At 31.1% G+C, this 25,962-nt stretch overlaps 1 protein-coding gene across 3 annotated transcripts in view; it reads left to right on the top strand.

Moving 5' to 3' along the window:
- LOC148229968 (terminal nucleotidyltransferase 5C) overlaps nt 1-25,201 on the top strand; it is a 105,527-nt gene extending 80,326 nt beyond the window's left edge. For 2 of the 3 annotated variants that reach the window (XM_088197089.1, XM_088197090.1), the window contains exon 3: nt 23,412-25,201. In XM_088197089.1, the coding sequence (XP_088053215.1) occupies nt 23,412-24,644 (1,233 nt within the window). In that variant the 3' untranslated portion in view covers nt 24,645-25,201. Of the gene's footprint in view, nt 1-23,248; nt 23,305-23,411 lie in introns of those variants that run through there. The other variant, XM_088197091.1, reaches the window with a different exon arrangement.
- Nucleotides 25,202-25,962: the final 761 nt, after the last annotated feature.

Consider the following 25,962-nt stretch of genomic DNA (forward strand, 5'->3'; position numbering starts at 1 on the left):
AAGAATTCTCTCGTTTTCTGTTGATGTTGGTTTAATCGACACAAGGCTTCAAATAGTCACTGTAAATTATTTGTTGTCTTGCACTTGTAGGGCTAAAATAAATTTCTTTCTCTAATTGTTTCGCAAATGATAATTTTTTTAATTTCTTAAATGGATTCTAATAATTTAAAGAAATTGTGAGAGTCCTTAGAATTCGCCGAACCATTAAATAATTTGCGAATAATTTATTTTTTGACATATTTCTGCTTTTAAAGAACAACTAAGAAGTCATTCTGTTTTGACTAGTAAAAGATTCTGGATTTTGCAAATATTAAATTGATGACAACAATGTCTGTTTTCTTCGATTATATAATTTCTCTTTAATTGCTCTTTGAAATTTCGAGCTTAGCTCAGAATTGATATTTTACAATTATTTTAATCAAAATTTCAAGGCCCCTTCGGCTATCAATAGTAATCGTGAGATAATTGTCAATAACAGCTGTTGCTATTTTACAAAAATAATATAAAAAAAATTTGGATTATCGAAATCGATTTGCATTCTGCCGATTCCCATGCGTATTTTTTTATTAGAGCGGATTCTTGAATAACCAAAGCAAAGATAAAACCGCCGGCTGGTTATAGTAATAGAAAATTGCATTAAAATATTTTTGATCTTCCGAGAAAGTATGCATATTTTCAAACATCCGCCACGAACACCTTCGAAACGGTTTCTTCTCTGAGTGTCTTATTTTAAAACTCAAGCAAAAATAAGGCGAGTTAGTGTTATAAATTTGTAAACAATTTTTTGTCATTTCTCAGACCATTATTAAAATCTGTCAAGAAGTATACATATTAGGCATTAACTCGCCTTTACTTTTGCAGCGCTATAAAAACGACAGTGGTTGTAAACCTTTTTAAAATATTCGTATAAATTTAATTATATTTAATAAAAAATGTTTTATAATTTTTTTTTTAAATATTCGCACTTGCTATATTACAAACACAAACCCTAGTACTTGCTATATTGTAGTGTTTTTTATAATCTTCTAATACGGGTTTGTTATTTTTTTAACAGTAATTTTTATAGTATTTTTGACATAACTGATAAGGAACTTATCGGTTTGTAATCTTTCATTGGGTTGGAAAGTATATAAATCTAATTACTGAGTTGAATAGAATGGTTAATAATCTGATGACTTTCATCGGCAATTACTTTATTACTTTTATCTTTCATCGGTGTCTTCTTAGCATTTATACATTTTTCTATTATCACCGTTTTTTATTGAGAATTTAAAACATTATTGTTTCATGTGAAAAAGTGCATTTATAAAATTAATAATTTAATTGTCGCTAATCTGATCATTTTCACAAATGTTTTGATTAAAACATGTTTCAAATATATTAAGTAATTGATCTTTCTTTTCTCTATTGCCTCTGATATAATTTCTGTTATTGAGTCTGATTGATGACGATAATTGTTAAGGGTTTCTTATTCTCTTTTTTCGTAAAGTGATCGCAAATATTGTTATTTTTTCTAAGCCTTTACTTTTAATATTTTTTTAGCAGTTCAATTTTTTTATTCTTTCCAAAATTGGAAACGCTCTTCATTCTGCATTTTGTATATTTTTATTTAGATAATAAATTGCATTTTCCATATCTTCAGGAGTTTTTAGCAATAGACTACAAAGTTTTTTGTTTTTTTATAACTTATAGTCTGTGACAATTATTGGAGAGTCAGAGCATGATCTAGCTGAGGTATATTTATACGTAGTAGTCTGTAAGATCACATTATTTTCCTTGATCTATTGGCCAGTATGTAGATTCTCCTGATAATATTAGTAAAAGATTATTCTATTGTATAGCTAAGTTAATGATATTAATTAATTACTTTTACATTGTTTAATAATTATTACATATAAACAACTATATATTTATCAAAAAAATATTATCACAAAGCCGTTATTATATTTTTTATCTTATCTTTCAAACGTTTCATGAGTACATTGTTATTTTTTAGGTATTTTAAAATCATAATTAATTGCCAAAGATGCATATAAAATTCAAGTCAATATAAACTGTTACACATTTTTGTGCTAGATGTGGAATTAAAATAATTCCACACAAATTTTAACTTCATTAGACGTTTTAGAAATGTATGTATATTATTATTTGCTTTATTGATGTTTTTATCTTAATTATTGAAATGAAGGCGATCTCTAGATTTGTATTAAATATTATAGAATCGTTACGTAGTTCAATTTAATAAAAAAATCATTACTATGACTAAACGTCACAACTAACAATTTCTATAACATAATATAATATTATATATAATAAAAATGCTTTGCATATAGTTGGCTTCTGTCTTGAATACTCGAATAATTCGTTAATCGCATGTGTACAACTTCTCTTTTAATTGGATTAAATATTAATTTTGCAATGTTGTGCAAGTAGCATTTGATTTGCTACTACCGAGATTCTATTTAATATATATAATAAGTGGTTATAGCTCACAAAAACAATAAGTTAAATTTTCAAGCAAATTATATCATTTTTAATTAAAAAATATAGCTGGCAATTTAAGAAAAAGCATTAAGATTAATTGCAAAAGCTTTACGGCTATTTTCGCTTCATTTTAAAAATAAAATGTGTAATGTTGTTTTAAATATCAAAAATGGCGATTGTTCCATTTGATATTTAACGTTAAACATTCTCTAAATATATAATGAACTTATTGAAATGTTGTGTGCCTTCTCGGCGTGATCTTTCAGAGCTTTGTTTTGTGCGGTAAGAGCGAAATTATGTAACAGTCTGGTGAAAGGAGAGTGCGGTTAATGTAACTCTATCATCGCATACTGTGCAAAAAAGATGGATGGTATTCCCATGTTCTTTTTTATATACATGTATGTTGGATTATGGCTTACGTGCTAATGGACCGTGGAAATTGATCAGAAAATTACTACTTTGTAATATTAGTTTTAAATTTAGTTTTTATAGAGCCATTGAAATATTTCAATAGATTTGGTACACCTTTTTCGGAATCGCTTCAAAGACCGTATAGAATTTTACTCTTTTGATATCGTATATTGCATTATAGTCTTTTGATATCGTTTTATCTGAATTGAAGAATAGCCGGAAAATGTAAAATTAAGTTGTCTGTTAAATTATTGAGTGAAAACATCGTTTTTATTCATAGGTCCTAAGCTAATTTTTTCACAATGAGTTTGACATGCTTGTTGTATATAAGCAATTAATAAACGTCTACGTTTTGGCACGTTCCCACGAGCGAGATTGATAGAAACGCAAACGTACACGTAAAATATGAAATCGCACCGCGATTACAAACTCTGAGATATCGATCTCTCGGTTACAACCGACAATTACACATTATCGCGTGACAAAGACCATTTTGAATAAGGTCAGCCGCAACGCAAGCGTGAGATTTATCCGAAGAGATCGAATGACGCTAATTGCCCACTAAAATCGAGTTGCGGTTTCAACGCTCTGCCGCTTTAGACTACAAATTGATATCAAACGGATCGATAACTCGCAGCGAAGGGTGTTGTTGAGTGCATTAGCACAGTGTCGAGTTAGTTTAAGAGTTAGTTCACATGTGACAGTCGCACCTGTTTCACATTGTTAAGATTAAGGGGCACTGCAGAGACGAGGAATTTATAATGATCAGTATCGATAGCCAATTTGGATTATACAAAGAGACTAGCTACTTCATTTCAATCTCTGAGTCATTACAAATTTAATTATCAATCGCACGTAGTATTTTATCGAGAGGCAATATCTTTGCGTACATTACACAGGAAGAGTCACTGTTACTCAATGCTGTAAATTAAGCGATCGATTACATTATTCGCTACACGTCTCTGAGTTGTGTTGTAGTATTATTTTTTACTGCTACGAAGAGTGCAGCGGCAACAGAAGTGATTGCCTGGAACTTTCACTGTCTATACATTCTCTGTGATTGCTCGGCGTAGGGTTACATAAGCGGCTATCAAATCGAAGATTTACCTGGTATTCATTAAAATCTTCGCTCGAGATGAGTCTTGGACAATTTCTGAAAGGCGATTTATACAATTCAGATATAGACACATTTGTCTATGAAAAAAAGAACGGGATTGTAGATTATTATTATTATTGTTATATAAAAAAGATATAATATACAAGGAATGAAAGCTCAATTCATATGTTATCTACTAGCGAAAATATAATTCAACCGATTATATTCTGTTATAAGCTTAATTTGACAGTTGCGAAACGTTCATTTGTGTGTTTAAGCACAAATGTGACCTAAATGAATTAATCAAACTAAACTTGACCTTATGAAAGATCAAGAACTAAAATAGTGTTGGTCAAGATGGGCTTGGGAAATTTGCTTAGGTTAAGTTTGGGTTAAAGCAGCAAATATACGCTATGCATGCGTATTTTTCAGTAACGTTACATTAGTTAATTTACACTTAACCTAACCTAATGAAAGTTTTAAAACTAATTAGTCCAAAATATTCATCTCTCAGGGGAAAATAAGCGGAAGAATAAGTCGAGACAGATCTCTCATATTGCTCTATAGTCTGCATTTCGATATTATACTATGTTTTAAAAATATGATAGCTATCCTTAGCGATATTACTATGAACTTCTAATATGAAACAGCTGAACAAACTATATTCAAACCTAATTTTGCTCAATAGGAGAGCGCAAAAAAACAATTATCACTTCTCAGAAGGCAAAAATTCACGTCAAAAGCAATAAAATCGTGTCGGAGCCGTCGCAGTGGGAACGCTCGGTAACGAGCGTTCCCACTGCGACGGCGCCGACACGATTTTATTGCTTTTGACGTGGATTTTTGACTTCTGAGAAGGGATAATTGTTTTTTTGCGCTCTCCTATTGGGCAAAATTAGGTTTAGATGTGCTTTATTCGATTCTCACTTATTTTAAGTCGTAGTAATGATAACTATAAGCTCTCAATTATGAATTATGATTAAATGCATAGCTCTCAAACTGACTGTGTTAGCGCAAATATATTATAGTAATACATTCATTGTAACATATACAATCTTGTGAGCTATAAATGCTTCTAAATTATTTTGTTGTAAAACAAAAAGTTAGGTTGTTGAAATTCTAAAATAAAATGCAATATTAGATATTTTTATTTTCATTTAATATTATAAAATAATCTTTAAATTTTATTTATTATACGCAAAAATAAAGTCTTTTGTATTTTTATTGTATGTAATAATTCTTATTCTAATGTATTACAATAAAAAATATTGTAAACGTACATAAATAGAATTTATTTTATCAAAATAATATATTAATATTAGATTAAAAAGCTGTAATACATATTTTTATATAATCACACTGCAATAAAAGTATTTATTTGTAAATCTAATAACTAAATTTTATTTTAGTTATTACATTTTTATCTTTATTTATTTATTATAAATCTTTTATTGCAATTTAACATAACGGTTGTGTTAGTTTATTAAATAAATAAAAATGCAATCATTTAAGATATTTTATTGAAAAAATAAGCTTATAGTTAACTGTGTTTATATTTGGTTTTTTTAGAATAGCTATCTACATATTATCTGATTTTATGAAACAGATAGCGAGCGATTATTATAAATTAAAGCACATATAGTTCTTCTAAATAAGATTAAACTATATTGTTTTTATTATTAAATATACAATATATACTATTATTGTTTAATTAATCATTTTGTGTTATAATCAAATTAAAATTAAAAAAATTGTAATTGACAGATTTTATTCTATGACTTAATTAGACACGATTTTATAAAAAACTAATAAGCAATTTAATCTTTCATGTAAAAAATTAGTTATTAAATTTAAGCAGGATTTTACATATTAATTTATTATTAAACTACAGATAAAGTAACATAGCACAAAAAATAAATTATCAAATAATTCATAATTTATTACCAGTATTTTTGCCATCTATTTGATTAAGAAAAAATTAAAATATTCCTAATATTGTAAAAAATATAATTTGATTTGTTATTATTATATATTAAAATATTACATACATATGTATTTATAGGCGGCCCTCGACTTTCGCACATAATTGGTTCCTGAAAATGTGTGCGAATGTTGAATGTAAGAAAGTCGAGGGAAGTAAAAAAAATTGAAATTGTGTGTATTTTAAAATATTTGTTTTTCAAGTATATATAAGATGTTTAAGAGGCGTTTAAGAGACACGTTTAAGTGGGGTTTGCGGGTGTTTCCTTTGAAAAGTTATCAAGAGTTAACTGTTTTCCATTATTCTTTTTTTTTTCTTCATATAGTATTTTATAACATGCTATGTTTTTATTGATCGCCCCACGCACTTGAGATATGCATTCTCCATTGGGATCACAATCTTCTATAATATTTAAAAATTTGTCAAGGTGCGTGAAGACTTCATTAATATTTTTCATTGTTAAAGAGTTTTCCAAAATAAACCTGTCTCATCTACATTAAATATTTGGTTAGAGGAATATTCTACATCTTCAATAATTTTGGATAATTAGGAAATAAATTCTTTTGCAGCATCTTTATCCGCATCAGCCGATTCTCCAGTAAATTTAATATTATGAAAAAAATACCTCATTTTAAAATTGTAAAACCAACCGTTACTTGCTTGAAAAACCGTGTTAAAATATTTTTTAATCTATCCTTCCAATCTTTGTGCAAACTAAGAGCTTTTGCTTGAATAATTGAAATACTCAGAGGGACATTTTTTTGATATTGGTCATGATTTTCAATTTCATCCATGTTTTTTTTTTGCTGTGTTTTTTGGAAACATATCATTAAAGATTGTGGAAATATATCTTTATTTTCCACAATTTTGAACGTATTCTTTAATTATATTTTTATTTTGCAAAATTTAACATATCGTAGACCTATTTGTATCATACGAACGTCCGATTGAAGCAAAAGATTCACCGTTATCAAAACGTTTTAAAAAAAAAAAAAAAAAATTAAAATTTTTTTTTTTTAAATATGCGAAATAGCGAATTGTGCGAAAGTCGAACGTTCGAAAGTCGAGGGCTGCCTGTAAATGATAAATATCACTTGGCGATCTTTGGGTTGCCATGATGTTGAAATAGTGGCTGTAAAGCATCCTATTCCCTTATAATTGATCATTGTGTTTAAATAACTTAATACAAAGCGTTCTAAACGGCAATCATTACATACAAAACAAGGTACTAGTATTTTTTCCGACTGACTGAATGATGTATTGTATGGTTTCCCAACGTCACATTATCTCATTCGCAACGCCATTAAGTACACACTAAGCATTCCAAACACGTATTTTAATGTATCTAAATAATTTATGTCAATCACCAGCGATTGTCAAAGAGATTTCTATGTGCCAACTTAAAAACAACGCTACCGAATCGCAACTCACAACTTTGAGAAACTTTGCAGGCAGGCAAACTAACCGATTAGCTACCGTTTTGCGGTTTTCACACGTCAATCGCTGTAATGGATCACCATTGAGTTGACATGCAACTCTCGGTCTTATAATAATGATTCATTGGTGTGTACATTTTTTTATTCAAGCGATAATGTCGCCTATTCTGCGGCTATGAGTCAGTGAACGATTTCCTGGAACAGTGGAAAATAAGAGTGCAACGACGAAGACGTTCGTATTCTACTTTATTGTTTTGTTACTGGCTTTGTAGTGCATTCGCAGTTTACAGTGACATAAAAGCGGGTTTTACTCTATATGTGTCTAGAGAAAACTCTCGAGCATTTTAGTATATTGCAGGAAATTTAGTTAATTAGTTAATTAGATCCAAATTTAAAAATAATGTAATTATTATATATTTTTGGACACGATAATTACGGTAAATCTATTACACAAACAGTCTTGATGTTATCTGCGGTCTATCAGTAACTTTAAAAAACATATATCTGACACGCACATAAATTTTAACTGTCGATTTTCACACGTCCGAAAATAGTTCATCAAAAATACACGCATGATTCGCTATCTAGCGCAGACGAAACGCAGACACGTTCCATAAATGAATCACAGTTGTTTCGATAGTGAAAGATACCAATTTAGTTTAACGTTCACGAATCAGCCTAGTAACGATACACTTACTCCCAACGAGATGAAAGAATCGATAAGGATTTTCTTTGCTCGCGCGGAATGATTTAAAAATAAATACAATAATATCCTTTCGACATCCTTTTCCGTGACTTGAATCGCCTTGTAGCTCATTCTGAGTTTACGTAGATAGATACGTGTCGAGATTGCTTCGAGAAGTCAATCGGTGGCCCCCAGGTGAATGATTAATGAGTTTGCTCACCTGGTGAGTGATCCGCAGACTGTGTGTCTACTAGAATCACACCAAGACGAGACTGGATTCCACTTGGCTATTCATCGCCTGTATGAGAAACTCATAAAACTTTTCCGATCCAAAATGCCATACTTCATGTAATAGAAGCGCAATGGCTTCTGCTTAGGAAATAAGAAAGAGCATTCCGTTGAACTTTGTATTGTATGTAATAAAATTACAATTCAACCAGCTGACCAGCCAATACCTAATAAAATGTTACTAATTTAGTAACGTCTATTACGTTCCTAAGAGGCAACTATATATATTTATAAATAATAAATTTATGCATTTCTGCATACATTTTATTTCGTAATGAATTAATCATTGTTATAAAAAATAAAGCTGTAACTATTGACGCACAATCCCAAGACAAACTTTGTATTGTATTAGCTTATTGCAATGTAGATATTTGTATCTATTAGATTCTTCTGAGCACGTGTAGCTTTTCAATAAACTTAAATACATATCTAAGAAATACTTTTACTGTAACATAATAATGATAATACCAAACGTTATTTTGTTTTTATTGTTTATTTTGACGCAAAGTACAAATCTGGAAAAAAATCATGCTCTTAAAACGTTATTAGTTTTAAATTACGCAATGATGTTACTCTTAACATTCAACAAAAGTACATTTATATTTAGTATATTTGTCTACAAATAGTGTATATTTAATCTAGAACACGTATTTTTATTTATTTATTGTGAAACTTCCGTTGCAATATGACAGGCGTTAGCCCAATGCGGTACATCTTGATAAAGACAATCAACAACTACCCGGTACTATTAAGTTTTAAAAGAACCGAATACCCTGTTATTTTTAACGTTTTTTAAATTTAAATATAATATTTGATCTCTTCATATGAAATATATATCTCCAGCTCTTCTTCTATTTCACAAAACCCATTTAGAAATTAAGTGAGTAGTGAGAGTGGTGTATCCAAAAGGGACAGAAAATCCCTATTTAACAGTCTGAAAATATTGTTTCACATTGTGAGTTTTATGACACATTTTGTTCTGGCATCCTCAAACATTTGCCGTTCATCAAAAAAAATGACAAAAAAACGCACATCATACGCAAGTTATATTTTTACTAGTAAATATATACTGACAATACAGATATATGAAAAATAAATAAAATTGTGTTATTAAATACAGTCTTATTAATATTGAGCAGTGAAATTGTTATTCATTTTAACTAGCTGGGTTAGAAAAATTATATTTATACCAGTGAAAATATAATTTCTCTGATATTACACATTTGCCGTAACATAAGTTTTTATATATAATATATTATTATATTGTTTTCGACCATCGTGGCGCATTGGGGTAACCTGTTAGGCCACGATGGTCTTAATTTAATCTAAAAAATAAAAAAAAAAAAAATAAAAAAAAAAAAATAAAAAAAAAATATAATCTTAAGGATACATTATTTTATTCCATTTAATCTTATAAAAAAATCTTTGAATTTTCAAGTCTCTGTCTTGTCAGTTTTTATGATCATGTCTCGTTTGACTGAAAAATACATTCTATGACCCTTCTAAGAATATTATTATTTGCCTCCTAATATTACTCACTTAAGCGCCTTAACTTTTATTTTATATTATCCTTTCGTAATTTCGCTGGAATATATAATATGTATGTTTAAATTTATGTTTTCTTATTAGAAAACAATTTAGTAATATATTAGTAAAAAGCAAGCCCTGATTATTATTATTATATGAATCCATATTAGACTTCTAGTCTTAAAAAAAAGCTATATGTATAAACCATTAGTATACTTATAATAGAAAAAAAATGTTAGGTTTGATGTCAAATAAAAGAAAAATTAAAATTAGAATATAGTTAAGATGTGTTTTAATAAGAGTTATATTAATCTTAAATTAATCATAAACCAGTTGCTTCCATAAATTTATTTACGATAAATTCAATCTGAAATTTTGCAAGGTGGTTTATTATGCCTATCAATAATAGCGATGGCATTGATCAATAATATTTCATGTCAGATACCATATTTGAGCAATAACTGTATTTTTTGCAGTTTTGTGCTATACACAAAGTGACGTCAATCGTCCGACATATTAAAACAGCTGAAATTTTAGAGGCTCTTTTTGTGTTGCAATCAACATTCTGCGACCTTGCGACTCAAAATATTTCTTGGACTTAATTGCCTGATGCAACTTACCGGCGCGTGCCTGAACACACGAAGCGTCATTTAAGTCCATGGACTACCTTAGGCGAATCGCCAATAACTCTCGACCTTAATTCACGATTGAAACTCAAGAATCCATCAGTCTTGTTTAAAAATGTCGTATTAAATATCCCATTTCAAGATAAATCGAATCAAAAAACACTCTCTTTAATGTTTATAGTATAATTTTATCGCAAGATAAGGATCTGGGTTTTATTATCATCTCCTGACTTATGTATTTTCCGTACTGATAAAACACTTATGTTTGTCACAACATTACATATGTACATTAAACATATTAATATGCGATTGTGATGTTTCTAAATTTATATAACATAAAAACATATGTAAATAATTAAATTAAAGGTAACTATCATGATAGACCAGTTGTTCAAGTCAGTGCTAATATATTTAAAGACCTGAGTTTAAATCCCTGCCTGGAAGATCGTAGTAATTATTGTATATTTATAATTTAGACAAGATATTCCTAGATTTTTTTAGTCTCACAGAAGAATATTGACATTAATAATAATATAAAATAGAGCTAGGTGATCGCATCTATTGACTGTCGGCTGTAATACTACTTTATATTTAATTAAATATATGTCATTGATTTACAGACTTTGATTGGTAGTTGCTGATTCTGTTTATCCAGTTGTAACGCATTATACCTGTCAAAAAGAGCAATATAAAAAAGCTCATTTCAAAAAAACATTTGGTTTTTATCAATTTTATCACAATAAATCAATGTGTTTATTTACGATAAAAACAATAAAATCGTATGATCTTAGTAATTGTATAGGCACTCAAGTTGAATAAAGTTGTGACGTTCAAAGATGATCCGGATATTAAGAGTACTTGAGATGTCACTTTTGATATGATTGATAGAAAAACAATTACGTTATTTGCAATCAGATTGTATGCTTTAAATTGATATAAGTGAATGTGCGGTATTGCTGCCAATGCGTTATATTATCAATAAATTAAGAATAAAAAAATATATCATATGACTTAGCTAATAGCTTATAAAAAAATGTTACAATATTTAACTGTAATTAAATGCATATGATTAAATATCATTTATCCAAACCCATTAGATCATAGATTAATGTTTTTTAATAATTTATTACATACATCAATTTATATTCATTGAGTGATGCATATAAAAGTATAGATTGCGAATATTTGCATTGATGATTAATTGATATACAATCAGCGATTCTTAATTTTTTTAAGATTTAAATTAATATTTAATAAAACCATCTTAATCATATCGTTCTAATATTTAATTATATAAAACAATTTAAGGTCTAAAAGTACTAAATAAATGGAGAAGAATTTAATTTAAGAAATTATGATCAACCACTATGTAGTTTAGTGTATAAAAATAATTAAAAAAACTGATTTTTTATTTGGATTAACAGCAATAAAAATCGGTTTATGGGTAATCCCAATATGTGGTTATATAACATAAACCATGTTAAATATTTGCATGCGGCACGCGTGCAATAAATCGCATTTTAACAGCAGTACAATTTTATTCTAAACACGATGGATAGAAAATATCCAGAAAAATCTAGAATATTTATTATTTTATTTTAATGAATTAAAAAACCACACTATTTTTTATAATTTATTTATAGTTATTAAAACATAAGTTAACTAGTAGTTCCTATATCAAATTTGATCAAAATATTACCAGTTTTTGTCAAAAAAAATTATTGTTAATTATTATATCTGATTTCACACACTGGATTTGTATTACTCGCATACATAGTTATAGTTTTTTTTTATTGAACTGTGTGTTAAAAATACATTTTTTATTATAGTTATAAGATTGTTATGAAACCTAGTTATATATATATCCATCCACTTTACCCGGATTTGGTCCGACATGACAGAAACACAGCTTCTTTGTTTTTCTTTTATTTGTTCAAAAAAAAAACAACGTCGTTTCTTTGTTATAATAGATTGGCCCAAATCCGGTTTAATAACCTTAATAAGGTACGTCTGAGAATATTTTTGTTGGCAAATGTACTTTGTCCTTGACTTTGTTTGTACTCATTGATTTGAAGTGCATGCGCGCTATCGCGTACGCGACGCCAAAATAAAAAACTGAAACAATGTTATTTATTTTTTAAATATCTCTATTTCTATCTTAAATAACCTGAGCGCAAAAATCGTGTCTGAGGAACATCTTGATTTTTTCAATCGCCTTCATAATTCAACCAGACGACGTCCGACGAAAATTAAATCGTGTTCTCGTGCGCCACAGAAAGGTTATCCTCTCGTCTCGGCTCTTCTTCCGAATTGCGAAAATTTGTAATGTCAAAAAACGAATGCCAAAACTTCAGACGTGCGCCATAAAATTCAAGTCAGATAAGCGAAAGAGATGCGGTGAATTATCGAGGTCCAAATTTGCAATTTATAAGCTCAAAATTCGTGTAGACGCACATTTATATAATCGTAAATTTTAAAAGTCGTACGATTGTGTTTCATCGATATATTATGGTTTTTATTGCTTAAAAATGGAGCAGGTGCGGTGAAAATTATAAGGACAATTATATTTTAATAATATCTAAGAAACGCTTTCATTTTTTGTATATGTATTTTTTTTACATAGAAGGGAAAGTTATTTAATTTAATAATTATTACGTCGACTCCAAAGATCAGGTTGAACTCTTGATCTCAGAGTTGCTGGATTAGGTTTGAAGTGAAGAGGGAAGCGGCTGCCTTCTCGGATAATGCTAGGCGTAGTCTTTTAGAGTGAACCAATCTCGTGCGGAATAATAGTTTACATAACAGTTCCAAAACAATATCCTTCTTTTGTGTATAGGCACCGGTCGAAAGTCATTCATGGTTCATTTTATTGATTATAATCCTTCGACATGCCTAATTATCACATTCCTTAGTATATTAAAGAGTAATAGTATTTTGGTTTATTGCGCTTTTAACACATATTTTTCTATCTGACAAGGTAGAAACCCGAGTAAAAAAATCAGTAAGTGAACTTAACAGTGAACTTATATTTATATATATATATATATATATATATATATATATATATATATATATATATATATATATATTATGTAAAAAAAATTAAAATAAATAAAATATTTAATCAAACTCATACTTTACTCTATGAAAATTCAAAAACTATCAAATTTAATTTCATAGATGCTTTAGAGTAGCATATAATTTCACTAGCGCTTATCAGTTAAATTATACTTTTGCTAGTAGCAATATATATCTACCGACCAAAATGTATTCGGAAATGTTTTCACTGAAATTCTAGTGAAAATATAACTTCACTAACTTTACCGGCAATATATTATATATGTACTTGTGTTTGAATTATATATGTTACCAAGTGTTTATAAATTTTTGTCGTGTTTGTAATAAATATAAGGTTTTTCTAGATTTTTCTAATCTCACGGATGAGTATCTTAATTAATAAATCGTGCATAGTGACACATTTTATTAGTTAAGAATTAATAAAAAAATCAATGTAATGCCAGTGAAAATTTAACTTGACTATTATCACATATTCTCTGTAACATGCGTATTTTTTATTGATAATTATAATTTTATCATATACGTATACTAGCAAATAAATTAATTATTTGTTACTACAAAAAATATTTGACAATGAGAAGCTGTGTTTTTAATATGTCATTAAAAATATATATATACATACATTTGAAATAGCATTTTATTATTAGATTTAGGTTGTAATACTACGAGCCAAACATATACAAGTTTTTAACGATCTCGCCTTTTGACAGTGATGACCTTGTCAAGGTCGTGTGTACAACTCGCCGTATATTGCGCAATACTTACAATTATACGATCGTATACGTTTATACTATTAATAATAAATTTATATATTTAAAACATAAAAATTAATACATAATTATATTTACATATAATACGACAAGCCGTACAAGTTTGTCGATAAAATCGAAACTTATACCACGCAATGCTACGAGTCGTAGCACATCGTAGAGATGGCATTGAAAAGCGCACATGTACTATAGATAAAGCGACGATTCTGATTGTATATACTATACTATGTTTTCATAGCTTAGTGCAACGGACCGCAATGCCATGCGGCTCGCATTCTTCTTCTTTATCGACGCTATAACCTTCTACATGTCTTACCCTGATCCACAATAGCCTTTCACCAGACATATGCTACTATTTTTCATTACTCTCAATCTTCGTTCAAGCATTCGTCCTATCTATTCATGAGTGACCATCACTGCCCATTAATATATTTAGAGTGGTTGCATCGGCATGTATGGATTAATTATGTAATATATAACGTAGACTTGCCTAAATGTCGACTAAGAACTATCTTGATTTTTCGCTGCTCATTTACAAAAAATGTTTGCAGATAAGTAAAGCAAATATTGACATACATTTAAGTTTAAAAACTTAATATTTTACAATGGAATAGCAAGCGGCACTGATCTCATGATTCATTTTAATATTATGTAGCTTTGTATACTAACATATTATTATGTTCAAATGTAATACAAATTTATATGTTTTGGCTATGTGCGTCTGACATACTTATAACTATATATTTTCTACCAAGATTCACCTTTTACATTTTCCACTCTTCCTGAACTTTCCATTTATTTTACATGCGATATATTTTATCTATAAATGTGTTGAATATGTTCTTGTTGTCTTTTTTTTAATTAATAAGCCGCTTACACCTTCTATAATATATAGCATGGGGTACAAGAATTTACGTGCGTCTGAGTTTTCGGCGGCGTGGAGTGGGGAATTGTTATAAACCGCTGCGCAGTAAGCGTGGGCGTAAATGCCATGGGGCAAACTACCCGGTGGGCCTCAGCCCCCAGCGCTCGCTCGAAGCCCCCGCGGGGGCGAAAGACCCTCTGGGCGTCTGAAACTCTTTCCTTATGGCACAATTTGCGTTTATCGTTTCGTGTCTGATTTTTTTACTGTTGACGAAACGATTTTCTTGAGATTCATAGTGACTGTGGTTTCTCGGCGTGTCGAGCTTTTGCTTTGTCAGACAATTGAGTAAGAACACCTTGTCATGATAAAAGTGACGTGTTTATTAATAGTTTAATAATTATCAACATATCGTATCATTTGTCATATTATTACACGGTTGTTTGTATTTCAATGTAATAATTTAAAATGAGATAGCAAATATATATATTTATTGGCGAATATTACAATGTTATAATGAGGGTGGTGTCAACAACCCATTCGGTGATTTTTGCACGCGAGCTTTAAAGTGCCCTAGTGGGTTGCGATCGCGTTCATTATTCTTACCCGTTGCGTTATGTTTTCGATGATAGATATGAGGAGCTGGAAAAAATTATTTGTGATGGTGCTTATCTATTTTATGTGTGCAGCATAATTGTATTTTTAAATGTTTCATTGTATAATGGCTATTGTGACGCGTTGGGATAGTCAGATTTGTAATAAAAAAATGAAAAAGTAAACTTTTAATATACTAATATTAAAAAAAAAATTTCACTTATAAATTATTTAGTATTTTACTTGCACTTGATACGTAACACACATTATAATCGAGGACAATTTAAATGAGAAATATATAAAAAAATTGTTCCATAAAAAAACACAATTGTGCATTACTTATGGACAAATTATGTTACAATTAAATACAAATTATAACAATCAACACTATGAATACAATGAATACCTTTCCAAAAAAATCTGAATTAATACACAAACAATCAATATTGTGGAACAAATTATTTATTTAAATGCACAATTCAATTAAAATAATTCCCTGTTAAATAACACACATTAAAATACTGCATTTATTGTGTATATAATATTTATTTATTTGATCTAAATGTTTTTTGTTTTGAGGAAAGGTAAACATTAATTGAAACCTAATGTTAAAAATACCTGGGTTTAAATCCTATATGGACCTAATTTTTATCATACATTAGTAGTGATTATTATTATTATATATTTATGATTTAATTCCGATCGATTATCACAGTTTATTCATCTCATAGATAAATAATTCATACCTATATATTATATAAGGTTTAAAATATATAATATTTGTATAAAATTAAAAAAGTGGAACAGGCTTATAATTTTTTAAGTTTAATTGCTTAAGATATCCTTTACTCCTTTGAAATTTAAATTGAAAGGCTTTAAAGAGATTTTGACGTTATGCTAATAAAAAGTTTGCTGTCTTCTCTGCTCTGGTCTACTATTGGGCGTGGCTTAAAACCAGAAGCGTACGGTGAGATACATTCCTATTCGCTCGCTTGCGTGTCAAGTGACGAGAGTGTGTGAGAAGAAGTGGGCTTGTGGAACGCATGTAACGCACGCCCTTATCTCTCACTCACTCTCGTCACTTAGCACGCGAGCGCGCGAAACGGAGTATATCTCACCATACGCACCTGCTCAAAACAAAATCACATAAATATCGTAATGAAAAATGAAATAAAATCTAGCTAGGTCATTAATAGTGACACACTTAAATTTTTAGCTGTAAAAATAGTTTATCGTCTCATTAATTATGTATAGGCGTTGATTGTGTTTACATGGTTGTAATGCATTTTATAATAGAACGCAAGAATTATTATAATTAATACGCATTATCTTACTTTGTCTACTTCAGAGCTTCCTATAGATAAAATCATTTTTTTAGTAATTTAGAGACTGCAATTATGAATGTACATAAATTGTATAATAAAAATATAATTTTTAATGTATGATACATGTAGGATCATATTTTTACTACGCAAAAATTGCATTGTATAAAATATTACAAAGTTAAAAAACATTGACATATAAAACATTCAGAACGAAAGGAATTGTAAAAGGAAACCAAATTAATGTCATGATACATTAATTTGGTTTCTATTAGCTATATTTAAGATATTTTAAAGCATATTTTTACTAAACCAGAAATCACTATATATTATCGTTGAAATTTTATAAATAGGTAATTTTCTGTTTATTAGGTATTATATATCATGAGCATTTAATTTAGAGTTTGACATATAAAACATTAATATCATCCGTTTTTATAGTTTTACATAGTCATATCAATTCATTTTTCTCGGAAACCATTAGCTAACTGTTACTTAAAAAAATAGTTCTAGATACTTATTGACATTATATATAAAACAAGTAAAATCATATTGATAATAAGGTCATCAAGAACAGCAGATGGAATTCATTGATTGTCACTTTTTCCTGTTACAAATTTATAAAATAAGCTAAGCAGTATTTTAGCTCTACGCACAAAATAAATATATTATTAATGTCAGGCTTAGAAATTGTAATAGCCATTTTAAGCTGTATATGTTTGGGTCATGGGTCTTGGATATAAACTATACTTTCATTATTTAGTACTTTATTTATCTAAATAAAAATATTTAATAATAAAAAATACATTTATTCATCACACAATAAAAAGTAATCCCTAATTAAATTTCTCAGAAGTTATTACTCTCACCAAACGTCTTCACAATTAATTAAAACGACTTTTCAAGTACAACTTCAGTATTTAGAGTCAGTATCCGAGTACTTAAACGATACCAGTATACATTGCCAGAACGGACGGCAATTTCGAAGAGATAATTATTCGAATTGTGTCTCGCCCCCACACTTTGGCTCAATTCGAAATAGATTCGGTTGCGAATTCGATTTGGTCGCTTCTTCCACCAGCATCTATTATTTTAAAAATAGCACAGTCGTGTGAATGCAGTTTGTATCCAAAAGTGTTGGGTGAGTTTTGTGAGTTGCGCAATAGGAGTTCGACCTTTGACCTTTAACGCCGAAACCTTCCCTCGGCAGAGGAACTTTCTCGAAAATTTTCCCTCTATTTACATTGTCTAACGAACGCCATCCCTCATAGTCTGGTTGGGAAAATTGATCATTTTCCTTATATACCACTTATCAATTATCACATATACACAAAAATGTATGAATCGAACAATTAATTGATTAGATCACGATTGGAATTTTTATAGATGTACTCAAGATACAATAAATGCGTCACTTGAAAGATTAGATTATTATCTAACATCGGATGTTGTTTTTTCTAGTCTTTTCTAATTGAATATTGTTTTTTTACTGTAAAGAGTATCTAATATAGAGACGTGAAAATTGAGTTATTTTCGTACACCCCAAGGGAATCGCGAAGCGTTTCTTAGAAAAGCGAAAAATATCCAGATTTTTTCTTTTTATTTCACCCAAATTTATTCACATCTTTATTATTAATAATAATAATAATAATAATTAAGATTTATTTTATTATTGAAAATATAGAATATTATAAAGTAAATTGTAAAATTTGCTCCTAATGGAAACTCGTCAGGGAAAACGATTAGGTTCATAACGGGGCTATATCTTTGGAATAAAACTTTCTTTTCAATACCCTTCGGCGTAGAATATAAACGTAATTTACATAATTTATCGTATGTTCGCCAATTTTAGATACAAAGGCCAATTTTTACAGTCGTCGTAAGGTTTTACGTAGATTTTGTAGCGTATGTTGAGTATATTTTTATATATCTATAAAATATTATGTGATTTTTTAAATACATAAAAATATTAACGCAAGCTTATGATTAGGTAACCAAACTTTTACCCTTATATATAGAACACTTGATTACATTTGATATAAATTATACAGTGACTTTTCGAACCATACTTTGATATAAATGTAATGTACATATATTATAATATACATTGTCATCGGTTATAAATCACTTTACTCAATTGCAAACTTTCTCTTCTTAAACTTATTTATCACATAAATATATCATTACTTTTTTAACCTTATTCATATTTTTTTAAATATATTCGAAACTTATTTCTTGTATATTTTGATTTTATATTTAGTATATATGAATATTTTGAATCATTTATATTTAGTAAATTATCAAGACAGAATCAATTTAAGATTTTAAATTATACATGTTTTCATTATACCTCAGTAATATTTCATAGCAAATATAATACAATATTAACCATGCAAATGTTGAATAAACATAATAGCGTAAAGTAAAACTAAATTAGTTTTGTACGTGCCAGAAATAAATTGATATTATTGGTTGTAGTAATCATTTTGATAAAAATCTGGTTTTGTGTATTGTAATAATATCATGTATCATATAGAATTTTGATTTATTATAACAAAAAAATAATGACATCTAAAAATAGTCAACGCCTAATTTTACACTACGATGGTTTTGAGTGTAAAATGGACAACTTTATTTAGTGCCAAAAATAATATAAATACATATTTGCATATATGCTGTGAAAATTTTACATCTTTTAAAAAGCGCTTTTTTTCTGTCATAATATAAAGTATACGTAAATTAACTTTTTATTTTATAGCATAAAATAGTAGCAAGATAGGTATTAAAAATATTAACAAACTTTAATTAGAGTTTTCTTTGTTTGTCTTATAAAGTCGACAATTAAAAAAATAGTACATAATTTATACTTAACACCCATTCATACAAAATTCTATGCAAATTATTCTAAAAAAAAATTTGAGACAAAAGGTAACTTGATAATATATTTTTTTTCTAAGAACGGAGTGTTTCTGAAAAAACATATTTAATTACCATGTTTACAATTCACTTTTATAATTAAAAATAAGCTTTATGATTAAAATATATTTTTTATAAAAAAGCAGTTTAAATAAAATGCAGTAAACAAATAATGAATTGTGAAAAAATATATTTACAGCTTTTGAGGCAAATTCTATAACAGCAGAAAATAAATGACAATTTATCAGTAAAAAAATGTTTTAACCCTTTAGTAGTCGAGCCTTGGCTTTCCATCTAAATATCGATGTTTGTACATAATAAAAAATATATCTTCAGAAAAAAATAGTATTACATTCTATTAAAAATATATTTAATTTGTTTTTAATAATGACGTAAGAACAGGAATTATTTCCCAAAATAGTAGAAGTCAATCCATCAGATTTCGGCAACCAAAAGGTTAGGAACATATTAATTTATAAAGCAAATAATTTCAAATATTTGCGCACAGCTAACTAAAGTTCGACACAGGAAGTCAAACATTAATACAGTTTATAAAAGAGATATTATATTAACGAAAATAGAAATGGAATGTTTTCAGTTTTCGAACTTTAAAAAAAAAACGACACACAAACTTAAGGATATCTTTTAAGCAATCGAACATTTAATATATTTTAATAATTATAAAAAATAATATAAATTAAATATCTACCTCTGGACTTATTGCAGCAGCCGATCCTTACGATGTAATTTTTTTGTACATTTCGAGCGGTATCTCGTTTATAACTTATCGGAAGTTGGTTTTTAGGTGCTTTAACGTTTCGGGTTTGTCGGCGTAGACATTACACTTAGCGTAACCCTGCAAAAAATTCATCTTGGTGGCCCTTTCTAAACGTGAAATAATGCGACATAGTAACTTTTCATGCAAAACACATTAATATATTTGATTCTGTGGCAAAAATAATCGGTTATCATGCGTCTATAGCGCTCATTACCATTTTTTTACTGCATTACGAATTACTCGCTCAGTACAACGATGAAATTGACCATAATCTTCCCATAAATTGCGATACACAGTTCATACAGAATTATTATTTCTGTAGAACAATAGAATTTTTTTAAATGGTTGAGCGGTGGTTAAGCGTTCCATTTCGTAAATGTGTTGTTGTAAACTAACATTTGACACTTTGAACACGCGTGATTATTGACAGCTGACTGATTTACAGTGCTGCCAATATAGCATCATTCTGTATCTATCGTGTCTCAGATACTGTGTAGTATCTACTCTAAATGCAGCTGTAAACTTAGCAGATTCAAACAACATTTTTTTTCATAATTGTAATTTGAATTTCTCAATAAAATGGTCAAATCCAGAAATTTTATAAAGCACTTTTTATTATATAAAATTTAATTTGTACGTATATTTTTAAAATGATAACCTTTGCTCTTTTTATTACTCATAATTAAAGGCAGGTTTATGCATAATTTGCATACTTTTTTGGAGGTTTTAATAGGGGTCTAGAAATGCCAAAATATTGTGTATAAATTTTTACCACTCGAACTTGCTTTATTTTTGCTTAAGTAATAAAAAAAACACTTGGATAAGAAATCTTTCCGAAGGTGTTCGTGCCAGATGTTTTCGAAAATATTTATACTTTCTCGGAAGTACAAAAATATTTTAATGATAACATTTTTTGCGATTTTCTATTACTCCAACCGGCCGGCGGCTTCATTTTTGCTTTGGTGATCTAAGAACGACAGTAATCGACAGAGTGCAAAACAATTTAGCGCTATTTCTACTTTTCAATAATCCAAAAAGGTTTTTTAATGTTGTTTTTGTAAAGTAGCACAGCTATTATTGACAATTTTCTCAAAAATATTATTGGCAGCTGTAGGGGCCTTAAATTTATTGTTAAAACAATTGTTAAATATGAATTATAAGCTAAGCTCAAAATTTCAACGGGCAAATCAAGAGGAATTCTATAATCAAATAAACAAGACATTTATTTTATTAATTAAATATTTGTAGAATCCAGAATCTTTCACCAGTCAATATTATAATGACTTTTTAGTTATTCTTGAAAAGTAGTACTTGTTGTTGATTAAACCAACATCAATACAAATTTTTCCACAACCGAAATTTTTTCAACAAAAATAAGAACAAGGGTGTTCGATTCTACTTTAGATGGCATGTGTTTTTTAAAGGGCTGTTTTAGAAAGAATGTATCTGCAATACTTTACTGTATTACATAAACTTTTTTATTCATCAAAATTTCTCGAGAGTGAAGTCGAGACTTCTTTTAACAAAAAAATATTTTATGGAAAATTAAAAATCATTATTTTGCATTTTCCTTAATAAATTCACGAAAATATATAATACTACAGGCTTATTTTAATGAATAAAATTAACTAGCTACGACTATGCTTCATTTTAATAATACATTACGATATTCATAGTGTTAAAAAAATGTGATGATCGATGAAAAGTATATTAATTTAATGTTTAAAAACTGCGATCGATTTGGATATTTAATCTCAGATTTTTTAGACAATTGTTATTGACTTATACGACTTGTAGAATAATTTACACTTTATTTATCAATATAAGGAAATTAAAATTGTCAAAATTTAAGTGTAATCTATTTGTTTAAAATTAAAAATATAAGGAAGATTTAATCTATGCGTTTTGTTATAGAGGCATTACTGAAAGTGTTATATAAAACCGTTTGATACGGTTCTACAGAATTAAATTTGTCGTTCGTCGAAAAACTAGGACTATCGGTCGGAATTTAGGCGTGCATAATCGGGCCGCGTTTCGCAATTAGCTTGCATGCGGGGCAAATCGCTTGTCGGCTTAATAAATATATTCGCACACATGTGATATTTGTGCACGTGTTATTGTTTTGGTCGGCACGTACGCGGATTAATTTCGATTTCGACGCGCAATAGGAGACGCGAAGGTTTCCCCATGCGCGGCGTCGGGGGTGGGCCCATTCACGGGCGGACGGCGTCCACGCCTACGCCGGTCGCTTTTCCGGGGGGTAGTTTTCCCGCCAAAGCGTATCGACGCGCTCCCTCCCCCTGACCGTGACGTCACGGCCTTTCACTGGGCGCCCGGCAACGCCGCCCCTCCCCGCGCGCCGCCCGCCGTCTTCGAGTGGCGACGCTCTTCGTCAGTCGCTCGCGGACTGCCGACCCGTTCGGGCGCCGCATCGCGCGCTTTTCACGCAGGTCCGCGCTTTTCTCACTCGATCTCGTTGCGCAACTCGATCAGCTGACTTTGCTCTATTTTGGCATCTGGCGAACATCCAGCGCTGACGCTCGCGCTTCTGTTTCAGACCGACTCGGAGCCAGGGAACGCGATGGAGGTCCCCGGCGCTGGCGTCGACGTCGACGGCGAAGTTGTCGGCGAAGGCTCCAGACGGCTGGCTGTGCTAAGCTACGAGCAGGTTCGCCGGCTGGGCGACGTCATGGACGAGGTGGTCAGCATCCACGGCCGTGGCAACTTCCCGACACTGGACGTGAGGCTGCGCGACTTGGTCACCGGTGTGCGCGCTAAGCTGGAAGCGCCGTTGGCCGAAGGAGGAGCTGGGTTGCGGGTTCGAGACATTCGTCTCAACGGAGGCGCCGCGTCTCACGTGCTGGCGACGGAGAGCCAGCCCTACAATGATTTAGATCTGATCTTCGGGATCGAGTTTTCCAGCGGTCGTCACTACGACCGCGTCAAGAGCGCCGTGCTGTCCTCCCTGTGTGATTTGCTCCCGGAGGGGGTAGCTCGTAAGCGCGTCTCTACGTGCGGCATCAAAGAGGCCTACGTCTCTAAGATGGTGAAGGTCAACAACGACGGCGATCGCTGGTCGCTCATCTCATTGGGCAGCTCGCGTGGCCATAGGAGCGTCGAGCTCAAGTTCGTCGACGCAATGCGTCGCCAGTTCGAGTTCTCCGTCGACTCTTTCCAGATCGTGCTCGATTCCTTGTTCGTATTCTGCGATTGCGCCGAGTTGCCCATCGGCGAGAAATTCTATCCGACCGTTGTGGGAGAGTCTGTCTACGGTGACTTCCGAGAGGCGCTGTACCACTTGCACAAGAAGCTGATTTGCACGCGGCATCCGGAGGAGATCCGCGGCGGAGGGTTGCTCAAGTATTGCAATTTGCTGGTGAAGGGGTACCGTGCGGCGCGGCCGGATTATATCAAGACGCTAGAGCGCTATATGTGCTCGAGGTTCTTCATCGACTTCCCGGATATTGACACGCAGCGCTCGAAGCTGGAAGGGTACCTGTGGAATCATTTCGCTGGACCGGACGAGGAGGCGCTCAAGTACCAGTTCCTGACGCTGCTGCAGAGCGTCGTGAGCGATTCGACCGTGTGCCTGATGGGGCATGAGCGGCGGCAGACGCTATCGCTGATCGAGGGGTTGGCCTGCCGGGAACTGTGCCGAGAGCAGCAGCGGCTGCTTGCGGCGGCCCCGCAGCCCGCCCTGCTCTACGCCAACGGCTACTACTACGCACCCATCATGCCGGCCTGCTACCCGTGCTCTTGCCCGTCGCCCTGGACCGCCTGCTCCACGTGATCGGACCGACAGCCATCGTCCGAACCGAACTCGGTCGCCGAACGCGACGCGTCTGTGCCATACGGCGGCCGCGTCCCCCTTCTCCGATTGTGATTTTTTATTCGTTACGTAGTACATAACGCGAGAGAGAATAGTCGAGACCGACGCCGACATCTTTTAGCTTTTAGGACTATCATTCTACTGTTACTGTTGATCGTCTCGTCGCAATTTTCTCCTAAGGCGACGACGAAGCGAGCGAGCAAGGAAATGCATGTGTGAAGATTTTTAATTGTAAAGTGTCGTATGTACTTATAGTGTGTAGATAAAAAATAGGACACTCGATCGTTATACTAACGACGCTCATCAATATTACTAAAAGCTCTCAGAGTTATACTAAAATTGTTTTGGATGACCTTTTTTAACACCCATGTCAGATCAGGTAACTCATAATTTTATTTTGACTATATTTCAACGAAAGCTTTAAAGTAATACATAACCGAATCAAGAGCACTATAGCGATCGAGTATCTAAAAAAAGAGTACTTATTTAAATACAAATAGACACAGGCAAAAGAAAAATATATATAAATAAATATACATTAATACGCAGAGGCTAGGGACTATAGGGATGCGATTCGCATAACGTTGCATATTTTTTTAATAATATTATTGTATAATATACAAGCGTTATGTGGTTGAACGAAAAAAAAGTGTATCGTCGTATATATTTTTTTAAACTGTACGTACACTCACGTTGGTTTTTTAAGTTAGTGTGCCTTGTTGTGAAACTTTTGCGTTTTTAATCAATTTCAATGGTTACCGTCGCTAGTTTGATTTTTTTTTCAGTGTTGCCAATTTATATTTTTATAAATGTATTTTTCTACAATTTAATTTTATGTACGTTGTATATGTATGCGCAGTACGAACATATAGCTTTTGTTAAAATTATATGAATTTGTATAATAATTATGTATACAAGAAGGGCGCGCGCTCCGACTTCCTTCCCGTTAATTTTCGACGAGACTACGGAGGCCTAATTTTTTTTAAGCTTAGTAAGATCATAAGATGCATCTCGAAAGACCTTGAAAATAATAATCGATAGTATCTCTGCTAAGTTTTGCCGTTATTTTTCTATCTTATATAGTTGCATTTTAAATGTCGATAAATATACATATATATTATTTTTTATTATGTACATATATATGTGAGATGTTCTTAAACGAGCCATAAACGAATTATATTTGTATTTTTATACGAAGGAAGTCATTTCAAGAGTTTTTTGATGCGTATACATTTATATAAATTTGATATGATATTTATATATACGTGTACGCGATGTG

This window comes from Plectrocnemia conspersa, unplaced genomic scaffold, assembly GCF_051122295.1.
Source record: "Plectrocnemia conspersa isolate PC_06_02 unplaced genomic scaffold, ASM5112229v1 ptg000011l, whole genome shotgun sequence".
In the NCBI taxonomy this organism is placed as follows: Eukaryota; Metazoa; Arthropoda; class Insecta; order Trichoptera; family Polycentropodidae; genus Plectrocnemia; species Plectrocnemia conspersa.